The 25,922-nt window shown below is 43.0% G+C and overlaps 1 protein-coding gene and 1 pseudogene across 1 annotated transcript in view; one reads left to right on the top strand and one right to left on the bottom strand.

Moving 5' to 3' along the window:
- Window positions 1–12,708, top strand: part of HSPBAP1 (HSPB1 associated protein 1) — a 72,710-nt gene extending 60,002 nt beyond the window's left edge. The window contains exons 6-8 of the mRNA XM_066241640.1: window positions 1,788–1,871; window positions 11,034–11,144; window positions 11,256–12,708. Coding sequence (XP_066097737.1) covers window positions 1,788–1,871; window positions 11,034–11,144; window positions 11,256–11,789 — 729 coding nt within the window. The 3' untranslated portion in view covers window positions 11,790–12,708. The remainder of the gene's footprint in view (window positions 1–1,787; window positions 1,872–11,033; window positions 11,145–11,255) is intronic.
- Window positions 12,709–12,823: 115 nt separating this feature from the next.
- Window positions 12,824–19,617, bottom strand: LOC136311688 (caspase-3-like; annotated as a pseudogene).
- Window positions 19,618–25,922: the final 6,305 nt, after the last annotated feature.

Raw genomic sequence — 25,922 nt, 5'->3', positions numbered from 1 at the left:
CCCCCCCAGCCCCTGGCAGCCACTTATGTCTTTTCTTGCTCTATCGATTTACCTATTCTATATACATTTCACATGGGTGCAATCATGCAAATATGGGCTTTTGTGACTGGCTTCTTTCACTTGGCATACTGTTTTCAGGGTTCATCCATACTGTAGAATGTTATCAGTACTTCATCCCTTTTTATGGACGAATATATTATTCCATTGTGTGGAGTTACATTTTGTTTATCCATTAATTAGATGGTGGACATTTGGGTTTTTTCCACTTCTGGGCTGTAAGTAATGCAGCTTTGAACATTTGGATACAAGTTTTTGTACAAACATGTTTTCAGTTCTCTTGAGTACATATATCTAGGATTGGAATTGCTGGGCCATATAATAACTGTTTAAATTTTTGGGGAACTGTACCGTTTTATTTTCCCACCAGCAATGTATGAGCATTTCAATTTCTCCACATCCTCACCAACACTTGCTATTTTCATTTTATTATTATTGTTATGTTATAAACATTCTAGTTGGTGTGAAGTGGTTGTAATTCATTTTTTTCTTCAATTTTAATAGCCAGATATGAATGAATGTTTCTGTCATATTAGTGTTCCTTATATACTTTTTATTCCTTAATCCACCGTGAACTGGCTCTCTCACTACGTTACTGCGAGTATACACTGTGATAGGACAGTCACAACCACCTCACAATGAGGTCCTGTGGTTGACTTTGGTGTCTCACTCCACTAGCAGGAGCCGTCTTCCCAGCTCCCAGGTCTTTGTCCATAGCAAGTGCCACCACTTTCTACATCTGCAGCCCGAAAGCTCAGGCCCTCTCCACTGCTCTACTCAGCCATCCGTAGGAAATCTCGTACTGAGTCTGGACAAGTGCAGCCTTCCTTGACTGTGCTCATTGCTTTTGTCTGCTAGCCCTTTCTATTTAGATCTTAACATTTAGTAATTGGACTATTGCAAGAATCTCCTGTCCTTCCCAGACTGTCCCATAGTGTCGCTATTTTAACCATCCCCTCATTCAAAGTTTCTCAACTCCTAATGCCAACAGGATAAAATCCAGATGCGGTATTCTGATTTCAGAGCCCTCCACAGACCCTGCCCTAACTAATTCTGCCCCCACACCTCCCATCACTCTGTCTGCAGTAGTAAGACTGGCCTACTTGCACGCCTCAACGGTCCCAGCTCCTTGGGTGAGCCACTTCTCCTTCCCAATATGTCCTCATTCTTTTTTCTGTCGAAGTTCTCCACCAGCCCTGGTTTAAACCGCACTTCTCCAGCCAGGTTTCCCTGGCCTTGGTGCATGCCTGCTTCTCCCACCTTTGCAGTTCTCTTGCAATGATGTCCACTCATCTAATTTACCACTTGGGTGATACCACTTTCTTATTTTCTCACTGGCTAGATTTTAGACTGTGGGGAGACAGAAACTATGTCTTATATTTTTACCTATGCCCTGTCTCAGAATGCATACAACTGTTTTTCAGTGGAAAAGAAGAAATAATAGAATCTCAGAACTCTTTACCAAGAGTTAGATGTAAACAGGGAAGGCCCAGGATTAAGGAGAATAGAGATGGGAGAGGGTGGCAGTTCTTTGTAGAACATACGAATTTGTCAATAAAAAAGGGAATGACAGGATTGTGGGGATTTTTCTTATTTTTCTCTCCTTCAGCAATATTACTATAAATTCATAGATATTACTTTCTTTTCCTAGTATCTTCAATTATGGTTTGATTCTGATATAAAAATAAAATGTCCTGTTCTTTGCTAACTATTTTTTGTTTGGTTTTCAGGTTCTGTTGGTTCCTAGACACTGGTGGCATTACGTCGAGTCCATCGACCCTGTCACTGTCAGTGTAAATTCATGGATTGAGTTGGTATGTTTTTTTTCTTATATATAAATATATTCACTGTTTTTAAGATGTACAAAGCCTATTTATAAAACGTGGTGATTACTTTTAACTAACATTCCAGTGTTACTGTGTCGATATGCAGTAATTGGTGTATTCTGTTGATGGATGTTTAGGTTGGAAATAGGTCTTTCAGTGACGTGCCATTCCTCCTTTCAGGAGCGCACATGGGCCTGGTGTCGGTACGCCGGTCTCCTCCCTGGAGCAGTGTTGTTGGGGGAATTGGGTCTGGCTGCGTCAGCCGGGTGTGTCCCATGTTGCCCGTCCCATCTCACACCACGTGGGCCAGAAATATCTGCTGCTTGGTTCAGGGATCTCATAACTAATTGCAGAAATCTCAGACCTGGCTTACATATCTTCTCAAAGTAAAGTCTTTCAGTGCTAAGTTTTTATCATTTCACTTCTGCCAGAAGCCTTTTCCCTGCAATATGCTTAATCCTGGTTGCCTGTCCTACCTGACCATTAAAATGGCCACACATTCAGCTCGAGTCAGTCTCTTCAACCTAAGGCCTTCATTGCATCGGTATGCTCTTTAACCAGAGCTTTTTTTTTTTTAATTCATTTTAGAGAGGAGAGGGAGAGACAGAGAGGAGAGACAGAGAGAGAGAAGTGGGGGAGGAGCTGGAAGCATCAACTCCCATATGTGCCTTGACCAGGCAAGCCCAGGGTTTCGAACCGGCGACCTCAGCATTTCCAGGTCGACGCATTATCCACTGCGCCACCACAGGTCAGGTCTAACCAGAGCTTTTGACTGCGCCTGCTCCCTCTGTAGCCCGAGGCCCCCATTGCCTCTCTGCTCCCCTCTACCCAGAGCCTTGGCTGCAACTCTTGTCTTTGGCAGCTGCACTCCCCTCAGTGCGGCCTTTCTTGCCCTGTGGTAACGGAAAGGCTTTGGTGGAACATAGGCAGTACTGTAATAGGGAGCGGTGCTGCATGAGCTTAGAGGAGAATCGCAGCCCTTGGGAACCAGGGGAGAGGTGTGGCGGGAGATCGGTAGACTCAGGGAAGCTCTGCTTGTAGCAGCTGAATTGGAGCGCGGTAGTTCCGTGGAGTCCCCTTCCATCCCGGTACCAGTCATGCCCACGGCAGCCCTGACAGAGGCTTCCCCTCCCAAGGAAGCTTGTTCAGTTGTTGAACAGTGGAATTGTCATCTGCCTGCTATATCCACACCGTTACTTCTGAAATTACAAAGAATTTCCCCTTTTCTAAATGAGGATACCTGTCCTGTGTCTCCTTAATCCTTTCGTCCCAGGCTCAGAACTGCTGGTTTCTTGAACATTGTTTTTTATGTGACTTTCTTTTCAGATTCTCCACCATTTTGGCCATAGATTTCAGAATTAGGCAGATTCAAGTTTCAGGTCTAGACTTCTCTTTAGGTGTCTAATCTAGACGGTTACTTAACCTGATCAAGTCAAAATTCCCTCACTTGTGGAACAGGGGTTTTAATTGCACTCATCTCATTAGGGTGATTGTGAGGCTTAAATCGGGCAAAACATGTAAAGCATCTAATGCAATGCCTGGCACATGGGAATTGTTTAAAAATAGAAATGCCAATGGAAGAGGAAGAGCTAGTATGTCAAGCATAGCCCTCATAACATATAGCACCTAAAACTGAATACCAGTGGGCCTCATTTGGTGGGGTGTACGATTTCTACCTCACATGACTTAGATCCTAAATTTCCTCAGTGCAGCTCATAATAATACATTAACTTTTTTAGTAATCTTATCTCACTTTGAGTTCATATTCAGTGCTAAGACATACATGCGTTTTTTCACATAATCAGCCGCTATGTCAGATTGTCCTCCACCCTGAACCTGTAGAGCTCATTTTTTAAACCTAAATCCTAGTTGTTAGTCATCTCTGTTAGTTTTCATCATGTTGATTTGGTTGAGCGTTCCAGCTTCCCAAGGTAATTTTGAATATGCTTTTAGTGAAACTCCTTCAAGCTACCTGTGCCCTTTCTGTATGGCATCAACAACCTTTGAGTTGATCCTTGCTTTCTGGTATGTAAGAAATACCCCGGGATCGCCTTATACTTGCCCTGCCCCTAACTTGGAAATCAGTAATTTCTCTAAGTGACCAAGGTTCCTTTTAGTGGGAATGGCATTAGAAATCCAGATTGGGGCTCTAAGGCGGTATGTACGCATTGCTACTGGTGTCACTGCTTCCAGACTCTTTAAGTGACAAAGAAGAATGTGATATAGATATAGTAGGTACATACATACATATATACATACATATATACGTACGTACATACATATATATTGATATAGTTATATCTCTAATTTAAGGCTAACATTATAGGGTTGTTTTTCTTATTTGTTTCTGTACTTTTATTTCTTCATACTGAATTTCTGGGTCCTTAATAACAGTAACATTTACTTCTTTGCTTTATCCACTAATGTTTTTTTGGGGTTTTTTAAAGATTTTATTTATTCATTATAGAGAGGAGAGATAGAGAGAGAGAGAAAGAGAGAGAGAGAAGGGGGAGAGGAGTAGGAAGCATCAACTCCCATATGTGCCTTGACCAGGTAAGCCCAGGGTTTTGAGCCGGCCACCTCAGCGTTTCCAGGTCGACGCTCTATCCACTGCGCCATCACAGGTCAGGCCCACTAATGTTTTTTAAGATGTCAAATTTACAATTCCAAAATTCTGGTACTAAAATTACTAACTATAAACCTTGCCAATAAAATTAAAGACTTTCTTTGCAATCCTTTTTATCGTTAGACTGACTATACCACGATGAGAGTACAAGAACTGTGTTCAGTGGTCATCATGAAGGAATTCTTCTCTTTGTGGTTGGTACTGATTTCAGTTAGGTTCATTTGTTTCCAATATTAGGATTTACTTTTTCCATTTTGATCTAATTTAATAATATTGAATATGTAAAACATTTAACTTGTCAAAGTTATATTAGAAGGTAACTCAGAGATGCCTCCTTTCACCCCTGCCCTCTCCACTCCATTTCTCTCATCCCATAAAGGGACTCGTTTTTGTTTGTTTTCTAGTTCATCGTTCCAGTGTGTCTTTTTGTAAGCATATATATAAATAATTAAGTAAATGAATAAATATATGTCTGTATCACTATGTGAATAAATATATAACAAATCTATATATGTATGTATTTATGTTTATTCATATTTATTCATTATTGTTTTCTCTCCTTTCTTACATAGAAAGTAATAAACTATAGTGTTTTGCACCTGGTTTTTTTTCACATAACAGTATCCTGATTTTGACTACATAATAATACAAGAACTCTTCGCTTTTTTTCCAGCAGCTGTATCAACACCCATTGCTTATTCAGTAGTTCCCATATGGATGGATGTTTGGGTTATTTCCAATCTTTTGTAATTACAAATAATGCCAATGAATAACCTTGTGCATATGTGGTTTTATATTTGTTGAAGTGTATCTTTGGGGTAGAGTCTTAAACGTATGTTTGTCAGGTCATATGGTACATGTTTCTTTAATTTTGTTAGATTTTGCCAAATTCCACTTCATTGTTTTTGTGCCATTTTGCATTTCCATTCATAGTGTAGGAGAGTGGTTCTTTCTCCCACAGCCTCACCAGGATGTGTTTGTTAAACTTCATTGCTTCTGGTGTGTGACTCATCGTTAGAAACCTCTTCCAGGTCATAAAGGGATTCATCAGTGTTTTTAGAATTAAGATTGGGGGGTTTTTTTGTTTTGTTTTGTTTTTGTGACAGAGAGAAACAGAGAGAGGGACAGACAGACAGGAAGGGAGAGAGATGAGAAGCATCAATTCTTCGTTGCGGCACCTTAGTTCATTGATTGCTTTCTCATATGTGCTTTGACGGGGGGGGGGGGGGGCTACAGCAGAGCGAGTGATCCTTTGCTCAAGCCAGTGACCTTGGGTCAAGCTGGTGAGCCTTACTCAAACCAGATGAGCCCATGCTCAAGTTGGCGACCTCGGCGTTTCGAACCCAGGTCCTCCACGTCACAGTCTGACACTCTATCTACTGCGCCACCACCAGGTCAGGCTTGTTTGTTTGTTTTTTAAGTTTAGATCTTTTGGCCATTTCGAGGTTTTTACTAGAGTATGGTGTAAGGTTAAGATCTAGTTTTATCTTTTACCACATGACAATAGAATTGTCAGAGCCATCGTTTATCTTAAAGTCTCTCTTTTCTCTGGTCATTTGAAATGTCACTTTAATCATATACTAGATAGCTCTACTTTCTTGGGTCTATTTCTTCTGTTGGTCTTTCTTTACATTCTTTCATCACTTTATTTTTTAGAGATGTCTTATAGTATGCTTTTAATTTCTGTGGGGCTAACTTCTCATAACTTTTCTTTTGCAGTGTTTCCCTGGCTCCTCTTGAGTTTGTGTTTTTGTATGATCTTCAGAATCAGTTTTCCTAGCTTCATGGATAAATTGATTAAAATTTAATCATATTTGATACAGATTTAATTTAATCCATTTAACTTGGATTTAATCCATATTAAATTTTATGTAAACTTGATGAGATTGAATTGGCCAATCCAAGAACGAGATACCTACCTTTTTACTCGTCCAACTATAGTTTTCTTTATTTCAGGAGGGTTTTAAAGTTTTCCTTACCCAGGACTTGCATATTTCTTTTTAAGATTTATCCCTAGGTATTTCATCTTTTTTTGTTGCTATGGTAAGTAAGGTCTTCTCTTTCATCATATCATCTGACTGGGTATTATTTGTGTAGATGAAGGCTATTGAATGTGTTTGAATTATTTTATCCACATGTAGTGATTTTTTTTATTGACCATCTTGTGTTTTTAGTTATCTGTCAGATAACCTAAAGATTAAAATAGTTTTACCTCTTCCTTTCCAATTTGTTTGTAACTATTTTCTTTTATCCGATCACATTTGCTAATACCTCCAATTCAATAATAAATGTTAGTGGAGATAATGTTATCCTGGACTTTTTTTTTTACTTTAGAGGGAATTTCTCTAGTGATTTCTGTTTAAAATGCTAGATTAGGGTCTGAGTTGTGTATTTTATTATCTTAAGTATTCCTCAATTTCTGTTTCATTATTTTGTTGTTGTTTTTCAACATCAGGAAAAGGTGTTGAATTTTGTTGAATACCTTTTAAGCATCGATGTAGATGATTAATATTCCTGTTTTAGTAAATATCTGGTATTGTAATAAGTTATCAATGGATTTCCTAATATTGACCCATCCTTAGTTTCTGGTTGTGATGTGTTGTTTTTTTTAATGTATTGTAGAAACTATTTGTACATGTATTATTTAGATTTGAATTACAGACCTTCAAGCATTTGAAAGCCTTCATCCTGGTGTTTTTAAAGCTTGTTATGTACCATCTGTGTCGTTGTCTCTTCTGGAATTTTCAAAAGCACCAGTGTCATAACTTCTTCTTTTTAATCAATTTAAATGAAAGAGGAAGAGAGAGAGAGACAGGAACATCAGTCTGGTCTGTATGTGCCCTGACTGGGGATCAAACTGACAACTTCTGTGCTTCATTCAGGACAACACTAACCACCTGAGCTATCTGGTCAGGGCTGAGAACTTCCTTTTGTATACTTCACAGTTTGAAGGCCATTTATTCTTCCTTGAAAAACTAGAGTACAGAATAGGAGTTTAGTAGTTATATCTTCTTCTGCCAGGTATTGCTTTTATTTCTGTCTCTTAAAACATTGAATAATAATTCCTTCTTGTTGCCAAATTTAGCTACAAAATCCCTTAGGTCTTAAGGTCTGTCTACCATATTTATACAACTCAGGCTAATTTCAGGCTCTGCTCTTCCTGTCACGAGTCATATTGATTTAGAAAAAAAGTAATTCTGTTTATTTTTTTTTAATTTATTCATTTTAGATAGGAGAGAGAGTGAGAGAGAAAGAGAGAGAGAAGGGGGGAGGAGCAGGAAGCATCAACTCCCATATGTGCCTTGACCAGGCAAGTGCAGGGTTTCGAACCGGCGACCTCAGCGTTCCAGGTCAACATTTTATCCACTGCGCCACCACAGGTCAGGCAAAAAAGTAATTCTGTTTAGGTAGAGCACTATTCATCCCTTCTTGGTTTCTCTGTAAAAGAAATATAGATTCTGTCTCTTTTAATGTATGCATGGGAAAAGTAAATTCTTAATTCTTCCCAATGTTGCCTTCTTCATCCATTTTACCTCATTATTCTTTTAGTATTGAAATGCATTTATTTTATCAGTATTTTTTCCAAACTTTTTTAGAATATATTTGTATTAATTGTAAAGGCTATCCTGTCATTCATATTTTTATTATGACTTTTATTATATATACATATAAAAGAATATATGTGTAGTATACTTATAAGATATAAAGGGTAATGTAATGAATACCAGTGAACCCATCACCTGACCCCACAACCAGAAAGTTACAGAAAACTTGCGTCTGTGTTGTGCTTCCCCTCCCATCCCCCACCTGTTTCCTTCACCAGCTTTATTCCTCTGCTTACACAAAAATGTTTTATTATGCGTTTATATATTTCTATAAAATATATTGTTTAGTTTTACACTTTATGCAAATGAGATCATATTTAATGTAGTCTACTAGGCTTGTGTGTGTGTTTTAATAGTGACTTTAGTAAGATATAATTTACATACTATGCAGTTCACTCATTTGAAGTGTATAGTTTAGTCATTTTTAGTATATTCACAGAATTGTGCAACCACACCCAAATCAAACTTGGTACATTTGCATCACCATAACAGAAACCCCATATCTATTAGTAATTACTCCCCCATTTTCCTCTAGCTATAGGCAATTACTAACCCATTTACTGCCTCTATAGATTTGCCAGTTCCAGAATCATACAATGTATGGTGTTTTATGACTGATGTATTTCACTCAGCATAATGTTTTCAGGATTCATCCATGTAGTAGAAATGTACAAGTACTTCATTTCTTTTTTTATGGCTGAATGTATTACATTGTGTAGATAGATATACCACATTTTGTCTGTCCACCATGAGCTGGTGGACATCTGTGTTGTGTCTGCTTTCAGTTTCCGTAATTCTACTGTTAACATTCACGTATAAGTTTATGTGGATATATGTTTTCATTTCTCTTGGATAAACACCCCGGAGTGGAATTGCTGGGACATACAGTGCATTAGTCAAGGCAGGGCAGCAGGCTGGAACTCAGACAAGAGCTAAAGTTGCAGTAGAGCAGGGGTTGGGAACCTATGACTTGCGAGCCAGATGTGGCTCTTTTGATGGCTGCATCTGGCTCGTAGACACATCTTTAATAAAAAAATTATATAAATAATAACGTTAAAAATATAAAACATTCTCATGTATTACAATCCGTTCATTTCCTACTGCTCATGTTCATGGTTGCGGGTGGCTGGAGCCAATCACAGCTGTCCTCCGGGACAACACCAAATTTTTATTGGATGATGCATAACGTACATGGGTCGTTGTATGGCTCTCATGGAATTACATTTTAAAATATGTGGCGTTCATGGCTCTCTCAGCCAAAAAGGTTCCCGACCCCTGCAGTAGAGAGTCTGCAATCTGTATGACAGTCCAGCAAGCTGGAAACTCACTCAGGATTTCTGTTGTAGTCTTGGGGCAGAAGCTCATCTCCTCCAGGAAGCCTCTTAAGGCCTTCAACTGATAGATAGAGTAAGGTCCACCCACACCCACAATCAGTTAAAGGATGATCTTCTTTAACTGATTGCAAATGTTAATCACATCTACAAAGTGTCTTTACAGCATCATCTCTGCTAGTGCTTGACCAAACTGGGCACTATAGCCCAATCAAGTTGACTCATAAAATTAACCATCTCATATGGTTACTGTCTAACCTTTTGAGGAACTGCCAGGCTCTTTTCCAAAGCAGCTGTACCCTTCACATTCCTACCAGCAGTGTATGAAGATCTGGCTTCTCCACATCCTCACCAGCACTTGTTATGAGTCTTTTTGATTATAGCCATCCTAATGTAAAGTGGTGTCTCATTGTGGGGATTTGCTTTTTAAAATTTAATACTAAATTTCTAAGATTCATCTTTGTTGTCAATTGTAGCTGGTCATTCTTTTCACTGTGGTATAATATTTTCGTGTTAATGTACCACAGTTTGTTGGTTCATTGTTCTATTGATGGATAATTGGGTTGTATGCATTTTTTTACTTTTATAAATAAAATATTCTTGTACAAATGTGCAAGAGTTTTTCTACAGAATATTTGTATATCTCAGAGTAGACTTGCTGGTCTGTGGCATATGTAATGCTCAAGTTTACAAGATAATGCCAATATGTTTCCCAATGGCTTCTCAGCCTGCACTTCCGTCATCAGTGTGAAAGATTTCTTCTGTCTGTCAGTGCACATTTTCTATCACTTGGAATTATCAGACCCTCTTTTACTAGTTTCATGGGTTTCTCAATTTCCATTTGCCCTATCTTTAATGAGATTAAGTATATTTTTATACATTTATTGGTCATAAAAGTGTTTTTTATTAAAATGTTTATCTTCATGTCTTGTCCATTTAAAAAAATTGGGTCATCTTCTTATTGAAGTGTGCAGATTCTTTATATATTCTACGTATTAATCTCATATCAATTATTTGTTACAAACATCTGGGTTTTTTTTATAGTGTCTTTTGATGAGCAGAAAGTGTTGCTTTTAATGTAATTTGTCATTAATACTTATATAACAACATATAGTATATAGTTATATACTTCTATATGGCAACATATAGAAGTATATAGCTTAATATATCTTAAAATATATTTGCATGTTTAGCGTTCTCATTCTTGTGGCTAAGCCTGTTTACCATAATTTCTCTCCTGTTCCTCAATTAGCTTGTCAAACTCTACAAGGATTATTCCTCTATAGATAATACATTTTTTTTGTTGCTTGAAACATGTCAGTGAATGGAAAAGACTGGAAAAAACCTCACAGGATGGTTCATACTCAAGGCCTATGCCTCATAGACAGGATATATAAAATTTGGTTAGTGAAATATTCTGTAACCCTTCTAAATGACAAAATACCTAACAACGGTGGTCTGCCAACATGCTCATTTCTTCTGTAACAAAGTTTCTATTAATGAGAACAGAACATATCCGTAAGAGACTACTCTGTTTTAAGCCATGAGACAAATGAAAAGATGGGTTTTTGTTTTTATCTCCACTTAGGAAGAGGACCACCAGGCTCGAGTAGAGGAGGCGATCACCCGCATGCTTGTGTGTGCCCTGAAAACCGCGGAGGACCCACACAACACCGCGGCTTGGTTAAACCCAACCGAGGTGAGCCGCGTCCGGTTTCTATCTTGGCAGTTGGCTTCCTGCAGTAACCAACCCAGCTGGATTTCTTTTCCAATTCCTGTAGCCGCTCTAAAAGGTTTTCTTTTTCCTTAGGTTGAGGCAACATCCCATGAAGTCAATTGTCACTACTTAAATAGAGCCGTTTCAGCTTTTTTTGATCATTGCAGAACATCTAAGATAGTAGAAATCCAGGCGTTCAGAACGAACCGAGAGTATGTGAAAAGGGAAGACTTAAATGAACACAACTGCATGGAGGTGGAACCGACAAGTAGCCCGAACTTAACCTTGGAAACAGTAGAACAGGAGGCAGCAAGTCCCTTTGGCCCTGATCTGGTTCCTGTACTGCCAAGTTCTGAAGACCCACCCGCAGAAGGAGGAGGCATGTTTGAAAACGAAGGTAAAGACTTTGTTGGCAAAGATGGAGAGCACGTAGGAGAACTGCACTGCACCAAGAAGCGACGGGTGATAAGTAAAAGCGAGAATGCAGCCGATGAACAGATTGCTCCAGATAGGACCGTGGTCCCTTCTCAACCACTCATTTCCACAGATGACTTGCTGGACTGCTTGGTGAATCCACAAGTGACCAAGATAGTGGCACAACTTTTGATACAAGGAAGAAATGTGTAGTTATATAGAAAATGACTTTTAAAATAATATAAGGTCTACCAAAAAGTTCTGTCCATTTTTGGAATAAAACAAAATACAAATATTTCTTACTGTCAATAAACTTTGTTAAATAATATAATTGCCATTATTATTAATGATTTCTTGCCAGCGTGAGGGCAATTTGTATATCCCATTTTTGAAAAATGTTTTATCTTTTGATGCGAAAAATTGAACCAGTGCTTGTTTGATATCTTCTTCATTTTTGAATTTTTTGCCCTTCAAAAAATTTTTTAAGGACAAAAACAAGTGATAGCCGGAGGGTGCTAAGTCCGGGGAATATGGTGGATGCGACAGACATGCTTCTGTAGCATTTCTTCCTTGTTGAAATTTGTAAATCTTACAGTGGTGTAAATGAACTTTATCAGTAGCCATGGGTACACTATCACTTCACACATAAGACTAACGTGAATCAACTTTGCTTTAGTTAATTTGCTACATCAGTATGTATACATTAAGTGATAAAAATAGAGAGGCACACATGCGCCAAATAAATGTGCTTACATGTCGAAACTTGTGATAAAAACGGACAGAACTTTCCGGTAGACCTTATATTTTTAAAAATACAATAGTTTTAAAACAATATAACTTTTAAATAAAAGATGGAATAGCAAGACGTCTGTTTGCACATGCTCATAAATGTGCCATGTTCAATTTCATCCTCTTGCTACCTTCTGTGCTCACATTGCTTGCTGGCCGGACTGGCTCTTTGTTACTTGATAGGCCTTCCTGTGCCTCCTCATTTCCTCTCCCACCCCTTCCCTGTGGACTGTTTCAAGAGCCCCATGTGTTCTCAACCCGTGAAAACCTCTCCATCAGCCTTAAGCTGGGTTCAACCTACTGCTTTTTTCTTATTATTAGAATTTATATTTTGAAATAAAAATTTGGCCCTGGCCGGTTGGCTCAGTGGTAGAGCGTCGGCCTGGCGTGTGGAAGTCCCGGGTTCGATTCCCGACCAGGGCACACAGGAGAGGCGCCCATCTGCTTCTCCACCCCTCCCCCTCTCCTTCCTCTCTGTCTCTCTTCCCCTCCCGCAGCCGAGGCTCCATTGGAGCAAAAGATGGCCCGGGCACTGGGGATGGCTCCTTGGCCTCTGCCCCGGCACTGGAGTGGCTCTGGTCGCGATAGAGCGACGCCCCGGATGGGCAGAGCATCGACCCCTAGTGGGCGTGCCAGGTGGATCCCGGTCGGGCGCATGCAGGAGTCTGACTGCCTCCAAAAGGAAAGAAAGAAAAAAGGAAAGAAAGAAAAAAGGAAAGAAAGAAAGAAAGAAAAATTTATAGCAAACCTTGACTAAATCATCACACAGGAATACACCTTAATGTCACATGCTTCATTTACTTAAAAAAAGTTACAGACATAGTAAAAATAAAGCTGTCATTTATAAATGTGAGTTTCTTTGAGCAAAAGAAAGCTCATGTGAAATGTCAGAATGAAACTAGGACACAGGACGCTGACAGCTCAGCCCCTCCCAGAGTGAGGAGGCTTGGGGCCGGCCTCCAGGCGGGGGCTGTGCTGCTGCTCCCCTCTGGCCTTCAGCTTCCTGTGCACTAAACGGGGCAGACTGGTGATTTCTAAAATCTGTGGTTATGGTCCTTTCGTTTCAGAGAGCGGTATATAATTATAATAGTACCATTCTCCTTTGATCGTGAACTTCAGCAGAAAATAACATGTTCAAAAATTTTGCTACTAAGGGTACTTTGGTTTTTATTGTGACTCGCATCATCTTTGGGAAGTTTCCATTTCAGAGGTTTCTGATTTGGTTCTGTTGGAGATTCCTGCCGTGGGGACCTTCTCCACGCACACGAGTACATAGGAAGGAACTAGCAGTCTTTTTCCTGAAGGCGCAGTCTGAGGTGCCGCCTTCATCACACAAGCTGCGCCAGTCTCTGCTCAGGCCCGAACCCCCTTCTAAGACCAGAATGCCCAGCTGATTGATTTACTATTTCTTTCTTACATTGCACTGTTTATCATATAAATTAATCATATTAATTTTCCTGTAGAATTTCTTGAGTGCACGTTGCTATCAGTTTGATCTACAGTTTGAGGTTTTCACCTGACAGCTCCTCACATTGCACAGGGACAAACAACAGGATACACCTGCTAGTGGACAGCTGCCTTACCGCACCTGAGAGACAAACTCCGTCCCCTATACTGATGCGTTTCGCCTTAAAAGTGTCAACTTAGTGCCTGACCAGGCGGTGGCGCAATGCATAGAGCGTCGGACTGGGACATGGAAGACCCAGGTTTGAAACCCCAAGGTCGCCAGCTTGAGCGCGGGTTCATCTGGTTTGAGCAAGGTTCACCAGCCTCAGCCCAAGGTCGCTGGCTTGAGCAAGGGGTCACTCTGTCTGCTGTAGCCCCCCAGTCAAGGCACATATGAGAAATCAATCAATGGACAACTTAGGTGCCACAACAAAGAATTGATGCTTCTCAGCTATCTCCCTTCCTGTCTATCTGTCCCTCTCTCTGTCTCTGTCACAAAAAAAGTGTCAACTTAGTTTGTTCACACTTTCAAGTAAAATATTTAGTTTTTCCATATTCAACATGATTTTTTACAAATACATGCTATGACACATCACAAAAATCTATGCTCAGCTAGATGATCTACAAACAGCTAATTTATCTCTAAATACCAATTCTAAAATCAAGGTCTTCATGCCTTTGACCACGCTCATGGCTCCCTAAATTCTAGGATATACTATTGTAACATAATGCATTATTCTCTCATCATTTCTATAGTTTGACAAAAACTAGAATTCATACTCTTAAATGAGATCATATCAGTATCACTGAAATTCATTACTGCAATGTTTAGCTTCCGTCATAATTTCTTGAAAATCCATAGCATAGCACCACTAACACTTGCTCATTCTAAGAGCTGTTAATTTACAATGAGTTCCTTTCATAATTGTATCGCTACCATTTATTCCTAATTAAACTCCGTTTCGACTCCCCGAGTCTTGAGTCTGAAGTAGCTTCATAGTAGTTCTGTTGCTATGAAGGGCACGTTTCAGAGTGCCAGCTGGAGTACCAGATTAGATTTAAACGAGGGGGAAATACGGTATCAGTTACACCATTTTCCTCACTTGGCATACAAACTAAAAATATTTCTTTAGTGATGAAAATAGGTTTTGTGTTTTTTGGGGGGGAGCTGACAATACATATAATCTGTTTCTTTGCATTAAAAGTCGAGTCAAAGAAACAGAACTCATTCTGTTGCTACTTTCCAGTTAACCCGAGGAAGAATGTGCATAAGCTCAAGCTTCTGCGTGTAGTTGCAGCACAGCGTGAGGAATCCTTTGCCAGGTGCTGTGGAATTCGTATACAGGAAGTCTGCCGTGACTGGTGGTTCTGACACCCTGTCCTCAGTCATACCACTGGCGGTCTCAATACCACAGTCCAGTTCTGTAGCTCGGCAGGCCTGAATAATGGAAAGCTTGGGTCTTGCAGTTAGACTTCTACAATAATCCCCTCTGGGAAAGCTTATTAATTTTACCAGGTCAACAGGACCATTTGTCCCAAAAATTATTCCTTCATCACTGTGGCTTAGAAGCACGCAAATAAAAAACTTTTGCTATGATCTTCAGAAACACTGCACATTGATTCCATGATTTCTTCATGTGTGAGATCATTTCTGTTCCTGACTTCGTACTTCAAGTTTGTGAATATTTCCCTGAGGTTGGCTGCATCTACACGTGTACCAGACTGATATGCCATTCCAGTACTTCTATGGAAGTTATTATTATTATTATGCAGGCACCCATTTCAGGATAATCCATTTAGTAACTGTTGCCAAGGATATTCTAGAATGCATTGGTTTACTGCCTTGTAAGAGATTTGTTTCTGAATTTTTAACAGACTTTGAATGGGTTTTTAATGGACTCTGTGGATACTTTTATTAATGCACAGTCTCCACACAGCAGCCACCACTGGCCCCAGCTGGTGCCAGTCCTATTTCATTTGCTTTTGTAATAAAGTTTTATTGGAACACAGCCACGTGATTTGTTTACATATTGTCCATGGTGGTTAGGGTTGCAGTGGTGGAATTGAGTAGTGACAGAGACTGTATGGCCTACAAAGCCTGAAAATCTTCACTATGTATTCCCTCACAGTAAGCAAATTGCTGCCTCTGGCCAGTTGGCTCAGGGCATAGAGTATCAGCCCAGCGTGCATCCCAGCATCCAGTCAGGGCACATGTGAGAAATGACCATCTGCTTCTCATACCCTCCCTCTCCTCCTTTCCCTCTGTCCCTTCCACAAACAGTGGCTGAGTTGGTTTGAGTGTGGGCTCTGGGCACTGAGGATAACTCAGTTGGTCTGAACACATCAGCCTCAGGTGCTAAAAATAGCTTGGTTGATTGAAACATCAGCCCCAAACAGGGTTGCTGGGTGGATCCTGGTTGGAACGCATCCGGGAGTCTGTCTCTCTATCTCCCCTCCTCTCATTTAAAAAAAAAAATCTCTAGCCAGTTGGCTCAGTGGTAGAGTGTTGGCCCAGCATGTGGATTTCCCAGGTTCAATTCTTAGAGCACACAGAAGTGACTATCTGCTTCTCCACCTCTTCCCCTCTCTCTTCTCTCACTCTATCTCTTTCTCTCTTCTCCTCCCACAGCCATTGGTAGATTGGAGCAAGTTGGTCCCAGGCACTGAGGATGGTTCCATGGCCTTACCTCAGGCCCCAAAGTAGCTTGGTTGCCAAGCAATTGAGCAGCAGCCCCAGATGAGCAGAGCATTGCCCCCTAGTGGGCTTGTCAAGTGGATCCCGGTTGGGGCACATGTGGGAGTCTGTCTCTCTGCCTCCCTGTTTCTCACTTAAGAAAAAAAAATAAAAAGAAAAAATCAAATTGCTAACCCCTGGTTTAATGCATCCACTGATTGGATTCCAGCCTTGAGCTGAAGTGATCACACGTCTAACACCTGCAGAATCTGTTAATCTCTGTCATCCAGGGCAGAATACCAATCAGCAGAAAGGGAGGTGGAGGTCCAAGATAGAACTAGGACATGTAGGAACACCAGTCTTGGGAGGAAAAAGGCCTGGATGCTACTGACACCTGAAACTGACTAAAAGCATGGTTTGGTGAAATTGATCCTACTCTTACTACATTTGTAAGAAGATCTGGGGATAATTATTACCATTACTGTCTAAGTAAGAAATTTTATTTTAGGTGAGAGGAGGGGAGATAGTGAGACAGTTTCCTGCATGCACCCCAACCAGGATATACCCGGCAACCCCATCTGGAGCAAATACTCTGGTGCCGAACTATTGTTAGCACCTGAGGCTGATGTGCTCCAACAGAGCTATCCTCAGCACCTGGGGCCACGCTCAAACCAATTGAGCCACTGGCTGCAGGATGGGAAGAGGAAGAGAAAGGGGAGAGGAAGGTAGAGAGAAGCAGATGGTCGTTTCTCCTGTATGTCCTGACCAGGAATTGAACCTGGGCCATTCATAAGCCGGGCTGATGCTCTCTCCACTGAGTCACTGGCCAGGGCCTAAGAATTTAAAAATTAGAAAAACATATTGATCCTCGAGTAACAATTTATTAACAAACAAATATGTAACAGAAAAGATATTTAAAGTCACCTTTTAGATGAGCCGACTAGTGGCCCCATCCTTCCTGGTCTTCAGACAGAGGGTGCCAACACATGCAAAGAAAGCATGCACCTTCCAGTAGAGAGCAAGGGATGGAGGTGTGTATGAACATGACCAGGGAAAGAAGGGCCAGGAAAAAAACCCTTTGTAGCACTTACCACCATCTGACCATTATATATTCAACTATTTATTTGATTGTTGTTTTTCTTCCCCAACTCAACTGTTACCACATGAGGGTTTGGACTTTGATTATTGCTGTATTCACAGAGCCTAGATCAGTGGCCAGCACATGGCAGGCACTCATTAAATATCTGAGCGGGTTCTCTTAAAAAAGGATACCTTGTGACAGTACTCCACTGGGATACTACAGTGGGGCAGAGGATGTTGTAGCCAAGGGTACAGTATCTGTTAACCTTAGTAGGTGTATCCCTATTGCATAAGTAGACATACCTTTGTATTCAAATAGTTTATTTCTTATGTTTGTTACTCCTTTGACCACCACTGTTTTTCAAGTTGCGGGCTGTGTCCCATTAGTGATTTATAAAATCTATTTAGTGAATGATAAAAATGGGACATAATAGGTAATTTCAGTGAATCCAATGGTAAATGTAAATATCGTTATGTGAAACTTTTCATGAAAAGTATTTTTTCAGGGTAAATATATTTCACAAAACTTTTCAGTTTATCTGTGTGTGCAGTGGGCCTAATATAAAATGTCTTTCTTAATGTAGGTTGGGGGTCAGAAATGTTTGAAAGGTGTTCTGAGACAAAACATTTAACTGAGAGGTAATAGTCTTTGACATGCAGAGACCCGGAAATAGAGGTAAGACATTGGCATGAATGGAATCTCTGTAAACAGGTATGAGAGATAACTTCCTGACCTCGTGTATAGAGAGATTATGACACAGCACGAGAGGCTGGCTATCTGCAGAAGGGGAGTCTATGAATGAGAAAGGGGCAGACTGCCAGCCACCAAGATACCTAGGTCCCGTTTCACCCTGCATTTCTCAGATGAGCATGCTGAATGAGTGAAATCAATTACTGAATAAAAGCACTGACCCCCAGAGGCCAGAGGGATTAAAGAATACAAGCTTGGTTCACGCCTAAAGTCACAGTATCCGGGAATCAGTAAGCACAGTAGCTAGGGCCCATGAGCTTTTTAGGGGTCTACAAAAAACTTTAGTTTCTTTCAAAATTTCTCGATTACATTCATGCTTGTATCAATGCACTTGCAAAGTATAATTTTTAATACTACTTAAAGAGTAAGTGGCCCACAAAGGCAAAAGTGCCAGGGGCCCATGAAAGTCCTACGTGCCTGTGGGAATCAGGAATTTCGGAATCATCTGTGGTGCTTGCTGAAAATGTAGGTTTCTGGGCGCCCCTCTAAGACCTACAGAATCTGCCTCCTTTGGGATGGGCCAGGGGTTGCAGGCTCAGCAGACACCTCAGCTGATTTAAATACCAAGAATATTTAAGAATCGCTGGGCCCTGGCCGGTTTGCTCAGTGGTAGAGCGTCGGCCTGGCGTGCGGAAGTCCCAGGTTCGATTCCCGGCCAGGGCACACAGGAGAAGTGCCCATCTGCTTCTCCACCCCTCCCCCTCTCCTTTCTCTCTGTCTCTCTCTTCCCCTCCTGCAGCCGAGGCTCCATTGGAGCAAAAGATGGCCCGGGCGCTGGGGATAGCTCCTTGGCCTCTGCCCCAGGCGCTAGAGTGGCTCTGGTCACAACAGAGTGACGCCCCAGATGGGCAGAGCATCGCCCCCTGGTGGGCATGCGGGAGTCTGTCTGACTGCCTCCCCGTTTTCAGCTTCAGGAAGAAAAAAAAAAATACAAAAAAAAAAAAAAGAATCGCTGGCCCTGGAGTAGACCAGCGATACAGGTTCAAGGTGGGCTTATTTCGGCTGGGGCTACTGTTGGGGTCAACCAGCCCTTCAGATTTACTAAGCTAAATGCGCACTGTGCCCTTCCTGTGATTTTCAGCCAAATATTATTACTACTCTGAGGATCGCTTGATGCTGTCATATTTAACTGTGGTCTTTTATCAGCAGTGGCCTGTATTTATCATCAAGCTCTCCTGTTTATTTGCCCTTAAGGATAAAAATGTTTACCACCAAATGACATTTCCAAGTGTTTTATTGAAAAAGGAGGTAAATATTTTTTCTAGATTTGGGATAACGGTAACATTTACTGACCGGATCATCATACCTTGGTTCAATGCTTTCTGATTTCAGCCTTTTCCTAAATTAACCAAACCACCAGAGAAGGAGCAAATTAGAGAGAAGGCCTCTCTTTTTCTTCTCTTACATACGTTGCCAAGCCCGAGTTGAGATACCAGTGGCTGAACACTTCTAGGCAATAAGGAGGCTTTGCAAATCCACTTAAAAAACAAATAGCAACAGCAGGAGAAATGTCAAGATGTCTGTGTGTAATGAAGCAACACCTGTGGCCCCCTCAAACACCCCTACTTAGAGTGCAGGTTTTTCCCCATGGTGGAGGGAGGTGCCTCTATTCCCGCCTCCCCTCCCCCCCCCCCAGCGACCCCTCGTGCCTGAGTGCACCATCTGCACTGGCTCTGCAAGGCATCATCAGCTCTGACCTCCGCCTACAAGGCTCCAAATGAAAACAATGACAGAAACCAACCCAGAAGCAAATATATATATAAAGGGGATGCACAGATTGGCTGAGATGTTTCAGAATTAGTAACATTAGTTTAGAGGCCGGTTTCTGTAGTGGGAAAAAGAAAGAGCTTGTTGACACAGGGCCCAAGATTCAGTTGCTGGCTCTGAAGGCCATTATCTAGGTGACCTGAGGCAAGGAAGTGTCTTGCACTCTGAGTATTCGTTTCCTCGGCTTTAAAATAGGGATATAATTCTTACCTCACAGGATTGTTTGGGGGAATAAAATAAATACTGTCTGTGAAAGCATCTATTATACTAACTAGTAGTATCTAAGCCAGGGGTCCCCAAACTACGGCCCGCGGGCCACATGCGGCCCCCCGAGGCCATTTATCCGGCCCCCGCCACACTTCTAGAAAGGGCACCTCTTTCATTGGTGGTCAGTGAGAGGAGCATAGTTCCCATTGAAATATTGGTCAGTTTGTTGATTTAAATTTACTTGTTCTTCTGTATTATTCCATACGTAGGTGGGACATAATAGTGAAACTAAGAGACATTGATAAGAGTGTGGTGGTTACGGGGGGGAGGGGGGAATGGGAGAGGGATAGGGGGTGGGGAGGGGCACAAAGAAAACAAGATAGAAGGTGACAGAGGACAATCTGACTTTGGGTGGTGGGTATGCAACATAATTGAACGACAAGATAACCTGGACTTGTTATCTTTGAATATATGTATCCTGATTTATTGATGTCACCCCATTAAAAAAAAAAAAGTAAAAAAAAAAAAAAGTAAAAAAAAAAAAATTACTTGTTCTTTATTTTAAATATTGTATTCGTTCCCATTTTGGTTTTTTACTTTAAAATAAGATATGTGCAGTGTGCATAATGATTTGTTCATAGTTTTTTTTTTTAGTCCGGCCCTCCAATGGTCTGAGGGACAGTGAACTGGCCCCCTGTGTAAAAAGTTTGGGGACCCCTGATCTAAGCGCTAAATAGTGTTTGAATCTGAAATTCACCTGCGGAAGTTAAAAAAGAAACTTTACTGTCCAACAGATACTGAGCAAATTAGCATTTTGTTTAGTTCCTCTGGTTTATTTATATACCTTTTTTTTTCTTTAGTGAGAGAGAGAGAGGGACAGGTAGAGAGATGAGAAGCATCAACTCTTAGTTGTGGCACATCAGTTGTTCATTTATTGCTTCGTATACATGCCTTGACCAGGAGCTCCAGCCAAGCCAGTGACCCCTTGCTCAAGCCAGTAACTATAAGGTGGTGGGCAATGGGGTAAGGTCATGTGAGGAACCAGACCCGGGAAGATGGCTAGAACCGCCCACACCCATGCACTCCAAAGGAAACTTCCCAGGAATCCTTGGAAAAGAGCGGCTGTCTGTCAGCCAGTGAGATTTTGCCACGTCATATCAGCTCAACCACCCTAGACGACCCTTTAAATCTCCACCACAAAGTTTCCTTTATGCGACTTCCCTGGCCTCTGTCCCCGGGACCAGGGAACATCGTCCGGGAAACGCTGTACTAAATAAAGCATTTATTATTTCACACTTCGTGGCTACGCCCTTCCTTCTTCCTCAGCGGAGAAAAATACCTTACATTTGGTGCTGAAACCCAGGAGGAGTTGAAGTCCGCAAGGGTCCGCTCCTCTCCCCTTACCCTCCGATAAAGAACCAAGATCTCCGACTTTCCACCCACTTCGGCACACGGTGCGGTAAGAAGTCCCCTGCCTCCAGCCTCCCATCAGTTCTTCCCGCCGACACTGCCTGTTCGAAACCACAGCTGCGTCAGGGACCTCTTTTCTGTTCCAAGTGCATGTGTGCCCGTGAAGATGTCCGGTCACTCCCACTTTACCTAACCATCCGGTGGCCAGAGATTGAGTTGCAGGATGCCAATTCTCATCTCTAACCACTCCAAGGACTGAGGGTGGCCATAGAGGCACAGGCTCCTGGAGTACCTTCCCTTCCTAAAGAAGAAACTGTTCTTCTCCGCTGTGGCCAGGCCACAGAACCCACTGGATAATCAAACCAGGTGACCTCCTGAAGGTACTTTCTATATTAACATCCTAAACAATTTATCACCAAAAGAACTGGGAACTGGTTGGAGATCCCTAACATTCAGGGCTTCTAGTGTTTGTGCTCCGATCCTAATCTCTGTGCCACCTGCTACATGGTGCAGGCCCTTTTTGGCCAGAGAAACCTCAACTAAACACTCTGCTCCTGATCTTTCCTCTTTCGCCTGACCCCTGGGGCGCCCCTCTCTCGGGACCCCTTTCTGGTCCCTCTGCGGACCTCTCCCACTCAGGTCTCTTCCCTCCAGAAGCCCCCTCCCCCCTTCGCAAAATCCTGTTTCTCATTCACCTGCAAATACCAGTCCCTCTTTCTCCTCCCCTGCTGGCCAGGGGCCCCTCCCTTCTCCACTGTGTTCTTAAGCCCCTCCTCTGTCAGGTCACCCTCCGCCAGCCATTGGCCCTTACACTAATTTGGCCTCTGGCTCCAGCGTTTCTGGCCGGATTTGGTTGCCAGGCTCCCCAGGAGCCCCCCTTCTCTTATTCTCAGCCCCCAAACCCCTATCCGAGACCTGTGAACACGGCATTTAAAGTTTTTAATGGTAGCAACTAGTAGAAAAAGGCCAAGGCTGTTTGCCAGACTGGCATGCAGCAGAAGATAACTCTCCAAACCCAGGCTCTTGTGGCAGCCCTGAGGCCGGCAGAGCAACAGGGGCAAGGCACAGGAGGTGCCCGACCCAAGTCTGGGCCACAGAGAGGAATCCCACCAGGAGCTTGCTTTAAATGTGGCAAGCAGGGTCACTGGTCCCAACAGGGCCCCTGCCCACGGCTGCCCATTAAGCCCTGCCCTGACTGTAAGCAGCCCAGTCACTGGCGGAGTGACTGCCCCTTTTGGGCAACAGGCTTTTCCTCAGCACCTCTACGTGGAGGACAAGCTGCCCAAATGGGAGGCCAAGCCAGCCAGGAGGGCCCATCGCTTGAATACCTAGACCTCATGGACAATTGACGTGGCCTGGACTCAGAGACCCCCATCACCCTCAACAAACCATGGGTTATGCTGCAGATAATTGGTAAGTCCATCTCATTTCTTATGGGCACGGGGGTTATCTTTGTTTTGCCATCACACTCTAGACCTCTAGCTCCCTCATAGGTCTCGATTATGGAATGAATGGGACCCCTTCTTTTCCCCTTCGCATACCACTCCTGACATGCAGTTTTGCCTCAAGCTTGCCCCCATGCAGGACCGCTGGCAGCCGGAACGACTGGGCCCTACCCATCTCCAGCTCACCAAAAGGCTGGACCCTGCAGATCCTCCTATTGTTCCTTTTTTTTTTTTTTTTTTTTTTTTTGCATTTTTCTGAAGCTAGAAACAGGGAGAGACAGTCAGACAGACTCCCGCATGCGCCCGACCGGGATCCACCCGGCACGCCCACCAGGGGCGACGCTCTGTCCACCAGGGGGCGATGCTCTGCCCATCCTGGGCATCGCCATGTTGCGACCCTCCTGGGTGTCGCCATGTTGCGACCAGAGCCACTCTAGCGCCTGGGGCAGAGGCCACAGAGCCATCCCCAGCGCCCGGGCCATCTTTGCTCCAATGGAGCCCTGGCTGCGGGAGGGGAAGAGAGAGACAGAGAGGAAGGCGCGGCGGAGGGGTGGAGAAGCAAATGGGCGCTTCTCCTATGTGCCCTGGCCGGGAATCGAACCCGGGTCCTCCGCACGCTAGGCCGACGCTCTACCGCTGAGCCAACCGGCCAGGGCCTCCTCTTTTTTTTTAAATCCTTACAGAACCGCATCTGTGAAGTTTCTTGAGTTACGGTCAAACAAATGTCCCTCATGACTCCCCTCAAAGCCACCACCTTCCAATCTCCCCCTCCTCTAACCAGCAGGAAATAGCCAGACGAATAGTGGCACCCCTATTTAAAAGAAAAGATCAGAATGTAAGGTGTGGGCAATGGGGTAAGGTCACGTGAGGAACCAGACCCTGGAACTTGACTGAACCGCCCACGCCCATGCACTCCAAAGGAAACTTCCCAAGAATCCTTGGAAAAGAGAGACTGTTCGTCAGCCAGTGAAATTTCACCACGTCATATCAGCTCAACCACCCTAGACAACCCTTTAACTCTCCACCACGCAGTTTCCTTTATGCGACCTCCCTGGCTTCTGTCCCCGGGACCAAGGGAACATCGTCCGGGAAACGCTGTACTAAATAAAGCATTTATTATTCCACACTTCGTGGCTACACCCTTCTTTCTTTCTTGGCAGGGAAAAAATATCTTACAGTAACCTTGGGCTCAGTAGAGCGACCTTGGGGTCGTGTCTATGATCCCATGCTCAAGCCAGCAAGCCCATGCTCCAGCCGGCGACCCTATGCTCAAGCTGGCGACCTCAGGGCTTCAAACCTGGGTCCTCAGCATCCCAGGCTGATGCTCCACCCACTGCGCCACCGCCTGGTCAGGTATTTTATATACATTAAAGCATTCAAAGGTAGGCTGCCAAAGAAAATTTTCCGTTTAATAATCTTAGAATTTAATCTTAACATAATGAGGGTTTGACACTAAAGGTGTAGTAGGCTTATCTTACTGTTTCCACTGGGCCAAATTAACACCATAAAAAGTTACAAGAAAGCAGACTTGTATTCAACATGAATAGGACGCACTGGAGTCAGGGCTGCTGTGCTGCACAACTCCACAGGACACCGTTCAGCTGCACTGCAAGCTCGACCACAGCCCCTGGCTGTGCAGGGCACAGCTGCACCGCAGTCCCCGAGCCTGGACTGGAGCCCCTATGTCACGGATCGGTTTATGAAAAATGAAGTTCCCCACTGAATCCATTCCATTTGAGGCAATGTGACAGTAAGTCAAGGATATTGAAGAAATGGTTCCTACCTGGTAAGAGTCTGACTAGGGGTTTTCACTCTTAATTGGTTTATGAAATATTTCTGGATAAAAAAAAAATGGATAAGACATCATCTCTGTCCCCAAGAAAGAGAACAGTCCTAACCTCTTAGTAACACTGCTCCCCACAGTAATGTGGCATCTTGACATACCAGCTGTCTCCTTCAGTGGCAGCTGAAACTCATAGCTGTGCCCTCTGCTTTCAAGATTGTTATTCCCTCCTTCCTGAAAATAGGAACCTGTTCTTCTTCTACAGACTTGATGTCCATGGTTGACAACACACACTTGCAACGTATCTGATTTAAATTCTCAAATTTATTGATTTCAAGAAAGTTTCGCTTTAGTTATAAAAGAGAAGCTGAAGAAAGTCTGATTTCAGTGACAAGGATCCTTCGATCTTAAAAAAAAGCTATTAAGAGAAAAAAATCTAAAACTTGTTTTCCAAATACATAGGTATCGATCAGGGATTTTCAACTGGTGTGCCACAAGACACGCACTATCTATTTAGTCAGGGGCACTGGCCTCTTTTCCCTTAGACTGTCAAATAAAGAAATGGTAGCCCTGGCCGGTTGGCTCAGCGGTAGAGCGTCGGCCTAGTGTGCGGAGGACCCGGGTTCGATTCCCGGCCAGGGCACATAGGAGAAGCGCCCATTTGCTTCTCCACCCCTCCGCCGCGCCTTCCTCTCTGTCTCTCTCTTCCCCTCCCGCAGCCAAGGCTCCATTGGAGCAAAGATGGCCCGGGCGCTGGGGATGGCTCTGTGGCCTCTGCCCCAGGCGCTAGAGTGGCTCTGGTCGCAACATGGCGACCCCCAGGAGGGTCGCAACATGGCGACGCCCAGGATGGGCAGAGCATCGCCCCCTAGTGGGCAGAGCGTCGCCCCCTGGTGGGCGTGCCGGGTGGATCCCGGTCGGGCGCATGCGGGAGTCTGTCTGACTGTCTCTCCCTGTTTCCAGCTTCAGAAAAATGAAAAAAAAAAAAAAAAAA

This window comes from Saccopteryx bilineata, chromosome 8, assembly GCF_036850765.1.
Source record: "Saccopteryx bilineata isolate mSacBil1 chromosome 8, mSacBil1_pri_phased_curated, whole genome shotgun sequence".
NCBI classification, from domain to species: domain Eukaryota; kingdom Metazoa; phylum Chordata; class Mammalia; order Chiroptera; family Emballonuridae; genus Saccopteryx; species Saccopteryx bilineata.
Note: the sequence above shows the minus strand (reverse complement) of the source record. Positions and strands in the feature narration are given on the sequence as shown.